Source organism: Balaenoptera ricei, chromosome 16, assembly GCF_028023285.1.
Source record: "Balaenoptera ricei isolate mBalRic1 chromosome 16, mBalRic1.hap2, whole genome shotgun sequence".
Classification (NCBI taxonomy): Eukaryota; Metazoa; Chordata; class Mammalia; order Artiodactyla; family Balaenopteridae; genus Balaenoptera; species Balaenoptera ricei.
This window is the reverse complement of record NC_082654.1, coordinates 63,215,587-63,233,298: the sequence shown is the minus strand read 5'-3', so window position 1 is coordinate 63,233,298 and position 17,712 is coordinate 63,215,587. Positions and strand designations below refer to the sequence as shown.

General features: G+C 51.6%; 1 protein-coding gene across 4 annotated transcripts in view; it reads left to right on the top strand.

Moving 5' to 3' along the window:
- Positions 1–16,417, top strand: part of SLC29A3 (solute carrier family 29 member 3) — a 43,834-nt gene extending 27,417 nt beyond the window's left edge. For 2 of the 4 annotated variants that reach the window (XM_059899406.1, XM_059899407.1), the window contains 3 exons: positions 5,708–5,934; positions 9,856–10,018; positions 14,030–16,417. In XM_059899406.1, coding sequence (XP_059755389.1) covers positions 5,708–5,934; positions 9,856–10,018; positions 14,030–14,681 — 1,042 coding nt within the window. In that variant the 3' untranslated portion in view covers positions 14,682–16,417. The remainder of the gene's footprint in view (positions 1–5,707; positions 5,935–9,855; positions 10,019–14,029) is intronic. The other 2 variants (XR_009497888.1, XR_009497889.1) reach the window with 2 other exon arrangements.
- Positions 16,418–17,712: the final 1,295 nt, after the last annotated feature.

Sequence of the window (17,712 nt, the reverse complement as noted above, 5' to 3'; positions counted from 1 at the left end):
CCCTCGGTCTCTCGCAGGTTGGCCTCAGGTAGCAGGACTTTTCATGTTGTGGCTGAAGAGCAGGCGCTCCAAGAGAGCAAGGCAGAAGCTGCATGGTTTTGGTAACCTAGTCTCTGCAGTCACATACTGTCCCTTCTGCCCACTCAGTTTTAAGGGACCAGGGACCCCACCTTTCAATGGAAGGAATGTCAAAGAATTTTGCACGCCTCTTAAAACCAAAGTGAAGGCTGAACGAGCAAGAGGGAGAATGGTCTGAGATGGCCTGGGGGCCGAAAGCCAGCTGGCCCCTAACCTGCCTGCTCATGCCTGTCCCTGGCACACGGGGCTACGGTCAGTGTCCTGGCAGGAGGAACGCAGCCTCCAGAGATCCCGCCCAGAAGGAGGCAGGGAATGGTGTTATGAGCAGGGCAGAGCTGGGTCCCTGGCAGTGACTCAGAAGAGAAGGCATGAGGAAAGGAAGGGCATGCAAGAAGAGGACGACAAGGAAGAGGTGACAGAGCCATGGCGGTGGGCAGTCCCTCGGCCTCTCACCGCCCTCTCTCCTTTCCAGGCCCCTCTCATGATCCTGTGACCAAAGTGGAGGTCAGGAGATGTGCGCAGGACCACAGTGCCAGGAAGGGCTGGCCTGAGCTGGCGTCTTACCTGGCACTGCCCCCTCTGTGGTCGTGAGGTCCAGCAGGCCGGAAGCCAGCCGGGACCGGGGATAGCAGCAGCGGCAGGGAAAGCCCAGCCTCAGGGCCCTGGGCGAATAATCTCTGATCGTCGTAGTTAGCATTCCGAGCATTCATAGCCCTTGGAGGCGTTCTCTCCTTTAATCTGCAATGGCCAAGAGCAGCAAATTTATCCCCCTGTTTTACAGATGGGAAAACAGGCTGACAGAGGTGACCTGCCCAAGGTCATGTGGCCATTAAGAGGTTGGAGCCAGGATTGGAACTGGGACCCTTCTTCCCCCACATCCGTGCTTGGAACCTCTGGGCCACCTGCCTCCTAGTTCTCCAGTTTCGCGGGACCCCTCCCTGCAGCCAGAGCCGCATCTCAGACCTTATAAGTTGAGAGCCCATTTCTGCCCTGGCTTCAGGCTACTGGCGGGAAGGAGGTGGTGAAGAAGGTCTGGGTCTGTCTGCAGTGGGCACTGCCCTCCCGAGGATGGCTGGGAGCTGGCTCTGAGGGCTCAGTGTTACAGGGCATCCTCCAGAAGGGTCCTGCCCACCCCAGGGCCTGCCTGTGCCCTTTCCCGGCTCCAGGAGAGGGGTGAGGGCCATGTGGAAAATGCTCCCAGCCTCTGTCTGTTTCTGGACAGTGGGAAGATGGTTTGGAGCTAAGTTGTTTTTTATTTAATGTGCGAGATTGAAATGTCCCCTTTTCTCCCCTCCTGGAGAACCCTGGCTTTCTCTAACTGGCTCATCCATAATCGCCAAGTGTTTTATTATGTTAAATCTGTAGCATCATAAATACTTATGAGGAGGATTTACATTTTGGAGACTTATGAAGAAATCAGTCCCCTGGGGTCCTGAGCCCTCGTGAGCAACGGATGGAAGCTGGCAGCCTGGGTACATCTGGCAGCCCTCTCCAAGAATCTCATGTCAGTATGACCTGCCCCAGGGTCCCAGGGCTGGAGCTGTCACTTCAGACGTCCCCTGTGCCAGAGCAGAGCCACCAAGCCTAGGGCAGCACTTGTCTAGACTTTCCCTAAAATCCCAACAGTGTTACCACCCCCTGGGCCTCTGTCCAGGTGGAAGGAGCAGAGAGTAAGGCAGCGTGCCCCCGTTAGTGCATGTGGGGTGGACTTGGACGGGGCACATTTTATAAAGCTTTACAAGCATCGACAATAGCCCCAGGCAAGATCCCTGAGTGCTTGGAGCCCCTGCAGGGAAGCTCCAGCTGAGAATGGGTTCTGCAGCTGGCAGTTAGCTGGCGAGGAGGAGACCTGTGCAGGTGAGGGTGTGACGGGGGAGCAGAGGCAGAGTTGGCAGCTGCGTTGCTTTTGTAATGCATTTGGTGTTTACCTCCTCCTCTCACACTCTGCCCTCCTCTCCCTGCCCTGGGGGTGCCTGGGTAAGAAGTCCCCCAGCTCTCTCCAAAGCAACTTTCCTGTTCTAGCAACTACTTACCTTGTTTTGACAGGCACAGAGAGCTTCTGGGATGCCAGCAGCACTCCTGGGGTGGACCTTTCCTGCGCTGCATCTGGGAGGAGGTGGTTGGAGACAGAGGCCATTCCCAAGGCTGGCTGGGATCGCTGCTGCTGTTTCCAGCTGTCTTCCTGCCATGCTGAGGGGGTCAAAAAGCAGAGCGTGAAGGGGAGCTTGAGGCCTAGCGTGCACTGCTGGGACCCCTTAGTTATCAATTTGTGCATCCAGCAGGTGTTTACCAGGTGCCTGCCAGGCCCTATGCCAGCCCTGGGGGTGAGAACGAGATGGGGCCCTGTCCCTGTGCTGCTTCTCATGTCTCCTAGTCTGTCCTTTGCCTTCTTCTTGCCCCAAGGAACTGCTAAAACTTTGGGGCATTAGTCCCCAGCCTTTCTCTCCACTTGAATTTTTTCAGATTTAGAAGCATAGACTGGAAGAAACCTGAGCTTTTTCTTGTCCCACCTCTTCTTTTTCAAGGAAACTGAGGCCCAGAAAGGTTGAATATTTGCCTGGGGCCACACAGTGAATTGGTGGCAGAGTTGGCAGGGTTTCTGTCTCTGGACTCAGGCTCTGTGCCCCTGTGGCTCCTATCTTTGGGGTGGGTGGGGAAGCTCCAGCTCCTGGGAGAGAGTTGTGGGGGGACGGTGTGACAGGGTTGAGTATGTAGCGTCACCCTGAGCATCAGAGTAAGGCCTGACCACCAGCCTTCAGGGCACCTGGTGTGCATTTAAAATAGATATTCAGGGGCCCCTGGGGTCCAGGTGCTCACCTGACTGCCCACCAGCTCTTGCCCAGGCCAAGTCCCCTGCAGACCCTGGGAAGATGTGTCTTGATGTGGAGTTTCTCAGAAACAGACCCTGGAACAAGGATTCAAGTGCAGGTAGTTTATTTGGGTGGCCACAGTAGGAGAAGGGGGGGAGACTGGGAAGGGATGGCAGCCAGTAAAGGAAGCCTTATCAAGCCAACTCCCATAGAAGGTGACCGAGCTTCAGCTGCTCAGAACTCTGGCAGCCAGTGTGGAACACACACCTGAAGGGGTGGGAGCTGGGGTATTTATCCACCCACTTCCCCATCATTGGCTGAAGGCTGTTCTTGGGAGGTGTTAATCAATCACCTGTCACTTGCAGCCTGCTTCCTGGTAAGAGGGGAGGGCAGGAGGGCAGGGCACCCATTGCTCAGCGGTGGAGTCTCTGACTATGTCGCTCCCCAGCTGGAAACCCTGATGTGCCTCTACGTGTTGGTTGGCACTCTTGGTAACAAAGGAAAGAGACACAAAAAGGATTTTCTCATTCTTTCCCTAGAAAATTAAAGTCAGGGCTGCCTCCATTGCTGGATCTAGGGGAGTACAAACGTCCTTCTCATCCGCCGGCCCTGGGTTCTGTGTGTGCCTACTTGGCTTCATCTCAAATGTGACCTCTCCCCATGCAGCTGGCCAGATAGGGACCAGCAGCCCCCGACACAGTCCTGGCAGAGACCCAGCTTCTCTCTACCTTTGAGTCCCAGCGATGACTGACTGGCCCTGCCTAGGGCTCATGCTAACCCCTAACCCAATCCAGTGGCCAGAGGTATGGGTGGGACACTCTGATCACCCCAGACCAGGTCGTGCGCCCTCATTTGTGGATGGGTTGGTGTGGACGGTATGACTGTCCACCTCCGCAGGACAACTTGGCATGGAAGGAGTGCTCTTGGTGGGAGGGATGCTGGCAGACAAAACCTGTATGCCCACTCCACACCCACTGTGAGGATCAAGTCTTGGCACTTATCAGTTGGACTAGGCCCTCCAGGGTGGGGCTCCACGTCTGTCTGGTATCCTCTGCTCTCAGTGTCACCTGCAGCCAGAGTCCATTTTAATTCCCTGAGTGTGCTACGCTCTCTCTCACAAGATATGTGCACTCACATCCAGACATACCTTACACTCCAGCTTAGGTATCGCCTCTAAAAAACCTATGAGATGCCCAGAGTGGGTTTCGTGCCCCTCAGATGTACCCAGGATGCCCTACGGCCCTGCTGATGGAGCACTTTGCACACTGGAGCAAAATGCCTGTCCCTCATCTGTCCTGTGTCCCGGGCATCCAGCCCAGTGCTGGACACACAGTGGTTGGCCAGTGTATTTGTGGAATGAACACACCAGAGAGGACGTGCCTTAGCAAGACAGCCATGGGCTGGGACTCAGCAGACCTGGGTCCTCATCCCAGCTCCTCACACCACAACCTTGAACTACCCCTTCACTTCCTCGGACTTCCTTCTGCCCCTGACACAGCCCAGGCAGCACCTGCTCTCCCTTCAGCCAAGGATAGGAAGGAAACTCAAATTAGCCTGGGGCCACAAAAACACCTTGAAAAAATCCTTTCTTGCTTTTCATGCTCATCATTTCACACCTCTTTATGTATGTATATATTTTTCCCTACCTTTCACGTCTTTCTTTTCTTATCCAAAAGAAATTTGTGTATAACTAATCTGGATTTTCTCCCAGCCGCCACCCACTGGTTAGCAGGAAAATTAACTAAACATCCAATCTGGTTTAAAGCTTAGTCTAATCTGATAATTTAAACAGCCTCTTTAGATGATGTTCTCTCTCCCTGGAATAAAAATGCAGTTTCACAGAGAGCTAGGCTTCCCTGCTTCTCCCTGCAGGACAGTGTCTGGGCAGGTTGGAGGCTGGTAGAGGTATAAGGCTTACATGCAGGAGTGGGGTTGGATGGGGGGAGCTGGCTCTAGCTTGGCGTCAGCTGCTGCCCATGACAACTGAGACCATCACAGGAGCCTCCTTCTGCCCTGGCCACCTGTTCTGGGCCACCCATGTTCCCTTCGTTCCCAGGGAGGCAGTAGAGTGTCGTTCTGAGAGCACATGTGGGAGCAGCTGACTGACCTTGGGCAAGTTGCTTAGCCTCTGTGACCTCGGTTTCCTTATCTGTATATGTGGGATAGGTAAGAATACCTATTTTGTGGAGCTGGTGTGAGAATTCAACAAGTGAGCATTTAGAAACCACTTAGAAGAGTACCTAGCACAAATGAAGTACTATCTCAGTGTTTGCTTTGATGACGACAGGGCTGGTGATGATTTTCTTCTCTTCTTCCTTCTCTCCCTGCCACTGCTAAGTTTTGGGGGAAGGAATCCCAGTGGGTGGTTGTTCTGTTTAAACACTAGACAAAGCCAGCGGGAGCTCATCCCCGTGGCAGGAGGAACGGGGGTCTTGCCTCAAGAGCCCTCATCTCCTGTCCTTGAACCTCACAGCAAGATGCAAAGAAGCAGCATCTGAGAGCATTTGCCCTGAGCTGGGTACTGCTGCCTGGTTCTATACACTCCCTGCCAGGGATCCTCACAACCACACCTTCAGTAGATTGATTCTCCTTTCTTTTGTACAGATGCAGAAGCTGAAACCAGAATGATAGAGTCCCTAATCCAAGTCCACACAGGACTGTGAGCCAGGAAGGCAGGATTCAGACCCAGTCCTCCTGACTGCAGAGTGCATGGTCCCAGCCACTGAGCACACCTGCTTCCCTTAAGAATGTTCACCAACCCCAGCCTGGCATGGGAGGCCCGAGGGGGTCCCTAACCGCTTCTGGTATCCTCGCCTCAGGGTTCCGATTCATGTCCGCGTGCTGGCCTCGCTGACTGTCATGCTGGCCATCTTCGTGGTGATGACCGTGCTGGTGAAGGTGGACACCTCCTCCTGGACCCGCAGCTTCTTCGCCGTCACCATCGTCTGCATGGCGATCCTCAGCGGCACCTCCACCATTTTCAATAGCAGCGTCTTCGGCATGACTGGTTCCTTCCCCATGAGGAATTCCCAGGCGCTGATATCAGGTGAGAGCTGGGGTCCAGACAGCTGAGCAGGTCAGTCTACTTGGGGGTTATGTGAAGGAGCCAGAGGTGAGCATGTGGTAGCCCTTCCAGAAAAAGAAATGAGTGTTAGTTGTGTTTCCATGATCTATTATTGTGTAACGAAGCACCCGAAAACTTCTTAGTGGCTTAGAACAATAAGAATCATTTCTTTGGCCCATGGATCTGCAGTTTGGGTAGAAGTTCTCAGGGACAGCTTTCCTCCTCTGCTCCACGTGGCATCAGCCAGGATAGCTCGCCTGGAGCTGGAGGATCCACTTTTGAGATGGTGTGCTCACCCAGCTGGTGTGGTGGTGCTGGCTGTTAGCTGGAAGCTCAGCTGGGGCTGGGGCTGGGGCCAGGGTTTCTCTCCATGTGGACCTCACCACGGCTGCTTGGGCTTCCCCATAGCATGGCCTCTGTGTTGCAAGAACAAGCATCCCAAGAGGTCCAGGCAGGAGCATTATTTCCTTTTATGACTTAGCCTTGAAAGACATTTAGGGGCACTTCCACTATAGCCATAAGCCTACCTGGATTCAAGGGAAGAAAACACAGACCCACATATCTCAGTGGGTGAGTATGAAAATCATACTGTAATGGGAAGGGAGACATAGTTGCAGCTCCTTTTGGAAAATACAGTCTGCCTACCAAGTGCGTTCCCTGAACCAGCGTTCCTCTCTTTCCCTCCCTCCTCTCCTCCTTTCCCTTCTCCTGTCCCCTTTCCTTCTCGTTATTTTTCCTTTCCCTTACCTTTTCCCCCTTCTTTTCTCCATCTTTTCTCCCCTCTATCTGTATTTTCTTCCTCTGTAATTTTGTAGAAGACCTATTATGTGCCAGGGATTCAAAGATGAACAAGACTCAGCCTCCCAGGAGCTGATAGCCTAGTAATAAACTCCTCTGTTACCCTGAACTTTGACATTTTACAGGGCTGCTGACATGACTTGGGCTGACCCCTTTAACTAAAATTTTGATCCTAACCTAAGCCTGTTGCCTAGAGCTTAGCAGTTCTGTTCTCTCACCCAAATGTCTCAACAAGATAAAAAGGAGCTGGGTCAGGAGGAATCTGTGCTTTCCCAGGAGACCACCATCCCTTAAAGCAAGACTGGGAGCTCAGCTGCTCTGTTCAGTGTCTCTGCATGTCCATGTTGTGTGAAGGGGTGCAGTAAGCATTTGCCCACTTGAGAAGCATTTTGCGAAGAATCTGCTCTGTGCACATTAATTGATAATGCCAAGTAGTATGTGACAGGGATGACAAATACCTGGACAAGTGTATATCTCCTCCCCGTTCCCACACCAGTGCCAGACATCACTAATCGATCTGTATCTTTCCTCCTAAGCGTCTAAATCCTTCTCAACACAGCACTGGTTGACACTTACTGTCAACAGATCAGAGTTCAGATGTGAGCTCAAATCTGCTTGCCATTTTTGATATAAGATTAGGCTTCTGGCTGTATCCTCAGAGAAACCCTTGGGCGTAAAGTAAAATAAAAGTGGACCCATCGCTAAGTTTCCTGAGTACAATGAATATGCCCCTAGCAGTCCTTCAAGAAGGGGCATGCCTAGGCTGAGGGAAGTGGCCACTGAACACTGGATTTAATCCCTTCTGTCATCCTGGTCTCTTGTCCCCTCATCTCCCTCCATCCTGCTAGAGGATGTATTTTTCAATGTAACAACCTTGCTGGCTATCTCTCCAGGAGCCAGTGACCAAGCACACCGATATGTTGGCAAGGCGCCCTTCAGGTTCATCTGGCCACCTGCGAACCTTCCAGAGAAGGAGACGACTCTCCCGTGCATTTTTAGGAAAGTCCATTTTTGAAAAACTGGAGAAATCTAGTACTCATACTTCAGTATTAATTACCCTGGGCCCTAAGCCGTTGTCACCACTGTTTGCAACTCCCAGTGGGCACCCATCACCCTGGAAGATTCGAGGTGTCCCAATCTTCCAGAGGCCTCAGTGCCACTCACCAGCCCCCGTTGTTTTTCGTCCAGAGGAGCCCATCTGTGAATTCTGTGTGTGTTGGCATCTGAGGAACAATTCATTTGTTTTGTACTCGTGTTTTTTTAAGTCCCTCATTTGCATGTATTTCCATAACTGATGAGATAAAAGTAGGGAGTCATGAAGGAAGAGCTCCCGGAGGCCTGGTTTGTTGTTGATGATAATATTATAAAATCTCCACACGTTGGGAAGAGAGAGAGGAAAATCAATAGGCAATGATGTTAAGATCTCTTCCTCAGGGCAGCTAGGGAATGTCTTACGGAGTTTAACTCCAGTTCTTACAAATCACCCAGGTGGGGATTACAGCTTCTCAGAAGTTGGCACCCTCTTGGCAAAGAGTTTACCCTGTTGTTGCTGTTTTGATGTAGGAAGGACAGAAATAACCAAACACCTAATTGGGAATCTGAGAAGATTTATATGGCACTTCTCAGTACCAGACACTGTCCTGCTTTACATGTAATGATCCTCTTAATCTTCGTAACAGCCCTAAGAGGTGGGTTTTAACATCCCCATTTTAAAGATAAGGAAACGGAGGCACAGAGAAGTTAAGTGACTTGCTGAAGGCCACACACGTAGAAGTGGTAGAGCCAGGATTGGACTCAGATGTTTTGATTCTAGAGTCTGTGCTAGAATTAAAACATCACTATGCTAACTTTCATTTCTTTGCCCTCCTCTCAAATCCCAACCTCTGGCCCCACCCAGGCTAATAGAACTCATATTGAGAAGGTTGGAGAGAAAAAGGGCCGTGGACTGTTTCCGGCAGAGCCACAGAGGTGTCAGGCAGAGAGTGGGTGAGGCAGTGAGGATGGGCATCGTGATGGACGAGGGCCCAACTGTCCCTCTCCCACCTCTGCTCTGTGCAACAATGGGCAGTGAAGTGGTGCCTGGTCAGACCTGCCAAGTAATGACAAAGCGGCTCGAGCCCACACGGACCAGTTGGCTGTTTGCAGTCAGTGGCCCTCTTGCCTCCTTGAGACTCAGTTCCCTGATCCTCTAATGAAGGCAAATCCATCCGTGCAGCCAGGCAATCCTGCATTCACAGGCACTTACTGTGTTGATCCTATTGGATGCGTCCATGTATCCATTGTTTTTTCCATTCACTGTTTCCATTTCCATCCCACTGTGGTCTCGTGGGAGGGACAGGACAAGTATGAGTGCCATCTTCCAGGCAAATAAACAGGCTGAGAGGAGTAATGATCTGCTCACACGTGACCATGTATAAGCTGTGACTCGTGGCCAGCACCAGTTGACCACCCACGGTTGTGAGGGTTCAACAGAGAAGCAAGACACATGCCCTGCTTCCCAGAAGTGACTGTGTGATTGTGGTGAAGAAGGGGACTGACATTTGTAGAAAGCCTGCTGTGTGCTGGGCTCTTTCTAAACATCATCTCATTCAGTCCTTGCTCTGCAAGGCAGGTGTCATTGTCCCCATTTTACAGATGAGCAAACTCTGGTCCCAAGAAGTCATGTTGCCCGCAGGCCGGAGCCTCTTTCCCAGTGTGGTTGGTGGGCGGTTGGGCCCCGGGGCAGGGAGAGGAGCTCTCTGAGATGTCCCACCCCTGAATCTAAAGTTTCTGACCCCATCAGAAGGGCAATAAAGAGAGATGGAGGGTCGAGTGTCGAAGGTGAAACCAGGATGCGGGTGAAACCTTGGAGGCCATTTGCCTCCTCAGGCAGCAGCCTCTTCCATGCCCCTTGGAGAAGAGCTGGGCTAGGGATACCCTCCTAGAGTCAGAAAGCTCACGGCTGCAGGACCCTCCGGGTCTGCCAAGGCCTCGCCATACTGTGAGAACAGCAGCATTCTTCTCAGCAGGGACAGCGTGAAGCTGGAGCAGAGCGCGGGCGGGCCTGAGAGGCAGGGAGGATGGGCCCGCCCTGACCATCTGCGGGGTGTCCCACGCTCTCCGCAGGAGGAGCCATGGGGGGCACCCTCAGTGCCGTGGCCTTGCTGGTAGACCTGGCGGGGGCCAGTGACGTGACGGACAGCACCCTGGCCTTCTTCCTGACGGCGGACGTCTTCCTGGCGCTCTGCATCGGGCTCTACCTGCTGCTGCCGCGGCTGGACTACGCCAGGTGAGGCCCGCGCTAGCTCTCTGCGGCATCCTTCTTTTATGTATGCTTATACCTTTATCCTCTCTACTTGAGTTCTTCTGTCCTCTAGCTAGAGCCCATGTTCACTTCCTGGTTTACTGCCTGTCTCCCCGCTGGAGTGTGACCTCCCCTGAGGGCAGAAATGGTGTGGGTTTTGTTCTTTGCTGTATCCCATGCCGTGAGCTGTGCCTGGCTCATAGTCGTTGCTCAGTAGATTGGCTGGGCCGTTGGACATGAGAAGTTGGCTTTGCGTAGCAGCCCCAAGCAGCTAAGCAGCTAAGCAGCTGGAGTCTGCATGTTTTCCGTAAGAGAGGGCAGGCGGCGGAAGTGGGACCTGAGGGAGGATAATGATGAAAAGTAGCTCCTTGGGCTGAGCACCTCCCCTGCTCCTGCTGTGTGCCCAGCCCGGCCTCATGGGGCTTCTCCTTTAAAGCTCGCACACGCGCTTCTCATGGGGTGCAGCACTGTGACTTATCGTAATTATTCCCGTTCACACATGAGAAAACCAGGCTCAGAGAGGCTGAATTACTTGCCTGAGTCCCACAGCCCGTCGGCAGCAAAACCAGCGTTCAAGCCCAACTCCAAACCTCTGTTTCTAACCCCTGTCTCTTGGGGCCTCTCTCGACCCTGCAGGACCTCTTTCCTTGCCTTAGTCTCTCTCGCTTTCTCTCTCCTTCCTCCTTTTTCTTTTTTGCTTCCTGTTGCTCTTTAAAAAATAACCCATGACTTTTTCTTGCTTTTTATTCTTTTCAATGCATTTTCATAGCCATTGTCGTATTTGATATAGGAATGGCAGGAATTATATTCCCCATTATACAGGTGACTAGACGGAGACAGGGAAGGCCAGGTGCTTGGCCTGTGGTCCCACAGCGTGCGAGCCGCAGAGCTGGGGGAGAGCGCGGGTCCTGGCTCTGCCGGATCCACGGGAACCTATTTGGTGTGGGGGGCACCGAGCTAAGCAGTCCATCTTTTTCGCTTAGGATATATGACAACCTTGTGCAGTTTTTACTGTATTTTCCCATTTTACCGATGAGGAAACTGAGGCTTTGGAGAGTTAACAGACATGCCCAGGTTTCTTACCTGGTGAGTCGTAGGCGGGGATTGGAACCTGGAGCCGTTTCCCGGCTGCACCATTTCCACTGCATCCTGCTGCATCCCTGGCTTGTGACTGCGAGGCCCTTCCTGACCACTGACTCCTCCTGTCCCTGTGAGAGTCGCCTCGTTAATCCCCAGAGCCCCCTGCCTTCACCAGAACCCTGAATCTGCCGGGGCAGGTTGCTCTCCCCAGTTAGAGGATTGTTGTAACTTCAGCTGGCCTCCGTGGCCTCAGGAGGATAACAGGGGACTGAGTGATGACACCAGGTACCCCAGGTGGCTACAGACCTGAGTCTGCCCACCCCCTCCCTGCCCCTTCGGGGCTGTCGTCAGAAATTACCCAGTTGTGCTCCACGATGATGTCCCTGTGATTCCTGGGGTCTGACTGGCTCGCTGTCCTCCCAGCCCCTCATATACTGCCTGACACCTTGTTGCTGCTGATTAAATTATTTTGAGTCAGTGAACAGAAGGCAGGAGGTTCCCACCACTCCTGCTGTTTCCCTGTGTCCTGTTTCAGGGAGCCTTGTGTGGGCTGTTTACACCGGGGTGGCCAACCTTCCTTGTTTCCCTGGGACTAAAGTCCCAGGGGTTCCCAGGACCGGGAGCTTTCAGTGCTAAAACCAGGATAGTCTAGGGAAAACCAGGGCAGGTGGTCACCCTAGTTTTCAGTCTCACTTAAGCAAGCCAAAATCCTTTCCAGCTGAGCACGTGAGACAAAAGAACAACCCAGGGAGGGCTATGCCAGCCCATGGAAGTTTCTATTTCTTTGCATATTAACACTTTGGTCAAGACTTCTGGGTTTACAGAAACCCATCTTAGGATGGAGCTTTAGAGCTGTGCTCCCAGGGCTGCTCAAACTAAATCTTACTTAAAAGGGAGCCCACAGGTGCTGCACCCAGGAGGGCTGGGCTAGGCTGCCCCATCCCACTCAGGAGGAACTGAGTCTCACGCAGTGGTGGAAGCTGCTGACTGCGGTAGGGTGAGATGGGGCAGTTAGATTTGGAAGAACTTACGAAGAAGAGCTTTGACCAGAAGGACTTGGTGGGCAGCTTCCTCAGAGCAGACTAAGGCAAGGACTTATTGCTGAGTAGAAGCAGAAGTAAGAATAGTCCTTTCTCTAAATAGTGATTGGGAAACAAGGCAAGGTTCAAGGCTGAAGTGCTCAGCTCAGCATTACATGGAAAAGTGATTCTGGGGAGGAGTCCTCCCACTGACTCGCTTATGGACAGTATGTAGGCTCTTAGGATGGGAAGGCTGGCAGGGATCTCAGAAGCTACAACTACAGAACCCCTCCATTTTACAGAGGAGGAAACTGAGGCCCCGAGAGGGGAGTACCTGGCCTAAGGTCACAGTGGGGAGGCAGAAGTAGTGCTGAAACCAGAACCCAGCTATCACCAACCTACTGTTCTCCCCGGCCCCACACCAGTTCTTCTGTTTGAGATATATTAATACAGTCAGCCCATGTCTCCTGGTTTTTAGGCACCCAAGGCCCAGAGAGGTTGAGTGACTCAGGAAAGGTCACACAGCAATGCAAAGAGACCCAAGCCTTTTCTACTCTGGTCAGAGTAGCAGAAATTGAAAAAATTGATCATATTCAGTGTTGAGTATATGGGGGAAAAGATACTTTTATAGGCTTATCAGTTCTTTGAACAATTATGTTTGGAAGGGTTATTCTGTGCCCAGAGATTTAGCTGCGAACAGCCAAATGTGTCTTTGCCCCAGAGAGCTGTCTTCTATTGAAGGAGACAGATGATAAACCAGTAAACCAACACAATGATTATAAATTGTGGTCAGTTTTTTTTAGAGAAACAGGTGCTCTCATGGAGATTGAAGGGTTAGGTTACTTTAGTTAGGGTAGGTAGGTGGTACAAAGCAGAGATAAATTGGTTCTACCTATCTGGAGAGCAGTATATCAATATCTATCAAAATTTTAAAGGTACAAACCTTGTGATCCAGCAGTTCTTCTTCTAGAAATCTGCTCTACTGAAATACTAATATGTATGTGCAAGGATTTATGTATAGGGACATTCATTGCACCATTATTTGTAGTAGAGAAAAACTAGAGCTAACCTAAATGTCCAGCATTAGGGGAGCAGTTAAATCGTCTATCCATACAGTGAAATACTCTGCAGCAACAGAGACAGAGCCATCTGTCCCTGTGTGAAAGGATGGCCACAAGATAACTCTTCTTTAGGCAATTGTGTGTATACATTTATGTATAATAGTTATGCATGTATTTAGGTAGTTATATAATGTATTTATATTATGTTAGTTATACGGTTGCAAAAAGTTTTACAATAGGTATAGTTCGATCCCACTTTTGCTTAAGAAACATAGCCGTGTGTGTGTGGTGTTTGCACATGCATGGAACAATATACACCAGACTTTTAATGATCTGTACCTCTAAGGAGTGAGACCAGAGGTGGGAGGTGAGAGTTCTTGTTCTACTGTATCATTCCTCTTATGTATTATTTGGGTTTATTGCATCAAGCATGTGTTACTTTTATAATTTAAGATTTTAAATTAATTTTATATTTGAAGAATAAATGCTACTTTAGCTCCACCTCTCCCCACCCCCAAAACCAAACAAAAATCAGTGAGTGAAGACTGGATCCCAGGCTCACCGTGCAGTGGTCAGTGCTGGTTTCCTCTCTGCCTGCTCATGGCATGGCCAGCACCACAGAACAATGGACTGGAGTCCAGCCTTACAGGCAGCTCTGGGACAGGAAGGCTGGGGACTGTGCAGGCCTCCCTCTTGCCGCCCCGCAGCACACGTGTCATCTGAAGGCATCCTGGGGCTTAGGCTTTACATGCTGGACCTAAAGACCCCCTGAAAATCTGAAAATCCCAAGTGACCCTGCTTTCCAGCCCCTATTACCGCCAGCCTCTCTCCTGCAGGTACTATATGAGGCCTGTCTGGCCGGCTGTGTTTTCTGGTGAAGAGCAGCTGCCCCAGGACTCCCCCAATCCCCCTTTGGTGGCCCCTGGATCCAGCGACTCCCAGACACCACCCCTCCGCCCCATCTTGAAGAAGACTGCCGGCCTGGGCTTCTGCGTCATCTACCTCCTCTTCATCACCAGCCTCGTCTTCCCCGCCATCTCCAGCAACATCGAGTCCCTCAGCAAGGGCTCGGGCTCGCCGTGGAGCACCAAGTTCTTTGTGCCCCTCACCACCTTCCTCCTGTACAACTTTGCCGACCTGTGCGGCCGGCAGATCACAGCCTGGATCCAGGTTCCAGGGCCCAGAAGCAAGGTGCTCCCCGGGCTCGTGCTCCTCCGGACCTGTCTTGTCCCCCTCTTTGTGTTCTGCAACTACCAGCCCCGCGTCCACCTGCAGGCAGTGGTCTTCCAGTCTGACGTGTACCCGGTGCTCTTCACGTCTCTGCTGGGGCTCAGCAACGGCTACCTCAGCACCCTGGCTCTCATCTATGGGCCCAAGATCGTGCCCAGGGAGCTGGCCGAGGCCACTGGGGTGGTGATGTCCTTTTACATGTGCTTGGGCCTGGTGCTCGGCTCAGCGTGCTCTGCCCTGCTCGTGCACCTCATCTAGGAGGGGCGACAGCTAGACCTTGGTGCTGTGCGATGCCTGGGAGCCTCAGCAAGATGGGCAGGAAGTGCCAGGAGGGCCCAGGCGGCGAGCGGGAAGGACTGGAGTTGGGCTCTGCAGAGCACAGAGCACACCCGGGCCTCGTTGCTGCCAGGGAGCTGGGACCAGTGCTGTCCCCAGGACCAGGTAGACATTCCAGATACTTTGACAGATGTCCTGAGATGTTTTGAGGACCAGAGACACCTGAATAAGGCACAGTTACAAGTTACACAGAAAGCTCCTTGCCGATGGGTACATTCTGCCTGTTGTTATTCCCTCTTGGGGAAAGTGTTGCCAGTGTTCGGCTCTTGAGTTGTTACAGGGTGAGTGCCAAGACCGTCTACAGGCCCTTTGCCTTCTCCCAGCCTTGTTCCTTCCAGCTGATGGCAAGATGTGAGACTCCTTAGCCCTCCCTACCCAGAGGAGGTCCCCCTGGGATGGCCAGTCCTCAGGCCTAAGACCCAAGCTTGTGCAGACCCCCACTTTCCACCAACCAGACTGGGGACCCTGGGAAGACAGGCCTTCCAGGAGCCCTTCCTTCCCTGGTCATGGGCTCCAGAGGGCCTCCATGCTGTACCCAGGACCAAGCATGTCAGGTCTGGATTTCAAACAGGGATGCTTAAAGTGGTCTATGGCCTGGGTCAGGGCAGGGTTTAATGTCCATGTTTACAATATGTCAAGGCCATTGGTTCAAGGGCCTAATAAATACCTGGGTATTTAATGAAAGCCTTATTGGTGGCTGTTTTAGGGTCTTGGCAGGAAACAGCGTACTCAAATTGAGTAATTTAAGGATATTTGAAGAGTGGGTGTAGGAACCCTAAGGGGTTATGCATTATATCCCAGAAGTATTGGGCTGGCCAAAAAGTGCTTTTGGGTTTCTCCGTAAGACGTTGGCCAACCCAATAGTAAGGCTGTTCTACCCCAGGCCTGAAGGGAGGGACACGTCCAGCCTGCTGTGACCCACACGAGGCATGTTCCCTCCTCCCGTCCATCTCCTCCGCGCCCCTGTGGACTGAGTCACAGCCAAGGAGCAGGCGGAAGATGGAGGCTGGACTGGAGGGGCAGAGGGTGTCCAGAGGGGGCCAGTAGCCCCTTCACCTTCCTAGGTTGGTTTATTATGAACATCAGCTGAGCTCTGAAGCTTTGGTCAACAGAATTAGGTGTTGCTTTGTCCTGGTTTTTTCTGGGTAGTCGTATATTTTGAAGCTGTTGTTTCAAAAGGCAACCCTCAGGTTCTGAGGCCCGCACACACTTGTGATTACCTGACATGAGTAGTAATTTATATTTTTTCAGGTTCCTTGAAGCCTCCCGCAAGGCTGTTCCTTGGGGGAGCAGGCTGACATGGGAATCCGAGAGAGGAAGGAACTAGATCAGACCAGGAGTTCTTTCTCAAGAGCTGTGCAGGAAGCACAGAGCTTGCCCCGAGAAGTGGCAACCCTGAGAGCCGTGAATCAACCGGCTCCTGCTCTGAAGCGCACCGGATCCGAGATGTCCTGTGGACAGCTGATTATACCGGGAAGCAGTCAGTAATCCACCCAGTGGCAGCAGCTTATCTTCCCCACCGACTCGGCTGGTACACACTCCCTCTCTTTGGCGAGAGAGTTGAAGAGGACACCCTTGAAAGGTTTTCTGAAACTTGATACTTGAAAAAAAAATTTTTTTTATTTTAAAAATAAATTCTCCCCTCCCGTTGGCAGGAAGTTGAAATCTCCCCCTTGGTTTTTCTTCACTGACTTCAATGCTGTTGATCATTTGGGGCATCTGTCTGGGAGGTGAGGTGACTCATCTCAACCTCAGGTATCTTATAAATGGGCAGCATGTCTGTTTTAAGGTAAAACAGCAGTCTGAGCTCAGAGGTAGGGACCACCCTGGAGCTAACAGAGGAGGAGGGGTGGGGGTCTCGCATGCTGTGTTGAAGGGGGGTAGCTTTCCCCTGTTAGTGAGTTGATTTGGAATTAGCATGGAGTGAATGGGGAAGAGGGTGGCCAGCGTGATGATGCAGTGTCGTGGGGAGCTGAGGAGATGACGGGCTCGGTCAGTGCCAGCTGTGCTGCTGCGGCCGCTGCCGGAAGAGGGGCCGGCTGCTTGGCTGGTGGGAGGGTTATCCAGGCTTTTGCCCACTTTTCTTTGTTGCTCACTTTAGTGGGCATTTTGCAAAGGATCATTCCTTCTCAGGGAGGAAGGTAAATAAAAATACATCTCCAAGTAGAGGGGCAGACAGTGGAGTTCAGGCACCCTTGTCCCCCATGTATTGTAATAGCAGCTCATGGGGCTTGTCTGCTCTGGTCATGTGACCCCAGGAGGCTTGTGGAACTAGCTCACATGTTCTGGGGCGTGAACAAAACTTGCTAAAGAGAAGGGGATTTTTCAGTGAAAGAGGTGGAGGAGAATCCCTGAGAAGTTGCCTTTGTCTAGTAGTACTCTGATGTAATCCCAAGTGGCAGTTTTTAGTGCATGCCCTTGTGTATTTCCATACCATACACATCTTCATTTTCCTCCTTTCATTCAACAAAGAAAGCTAGAGGCAGCCAATTGACTCTTTAACTAGTGGGTTCCTACATGCATGGGGACATGAGGAGGCTTGAACCTGGTGTGGGTATTATTAGCAAAGACCATTCATTCTGCTGTCTTCAGCCCAGTGCTCCTGAGAACATTCGGGACCCTCTAATCAGCTTGGACGTGATGTGAGAGGGGGGTTACTGCAGGGTCCTGGCTTCTGAGACCATGGCATGCTTTACTACAGAACTTCAAATAGAAGAGAGAAAGCCAAAAGTCAGGTGAAAGATTTTATTCTACTGGAGGTTAAATTTAAAGCCCATGCTCATCTTTTTTTTTTTTAATTGAATTATAGTTGATTTACAATGTGTTAATTACTGCTGTATAGCAAAGTGATTCAGTTATACATATATATATTCATTTTTTATATTCTTTTCTATTATGGTTTATCATAGAATATTGAATATAGTTCTCTGTGCTAGACAGTAGGACCTTGTTG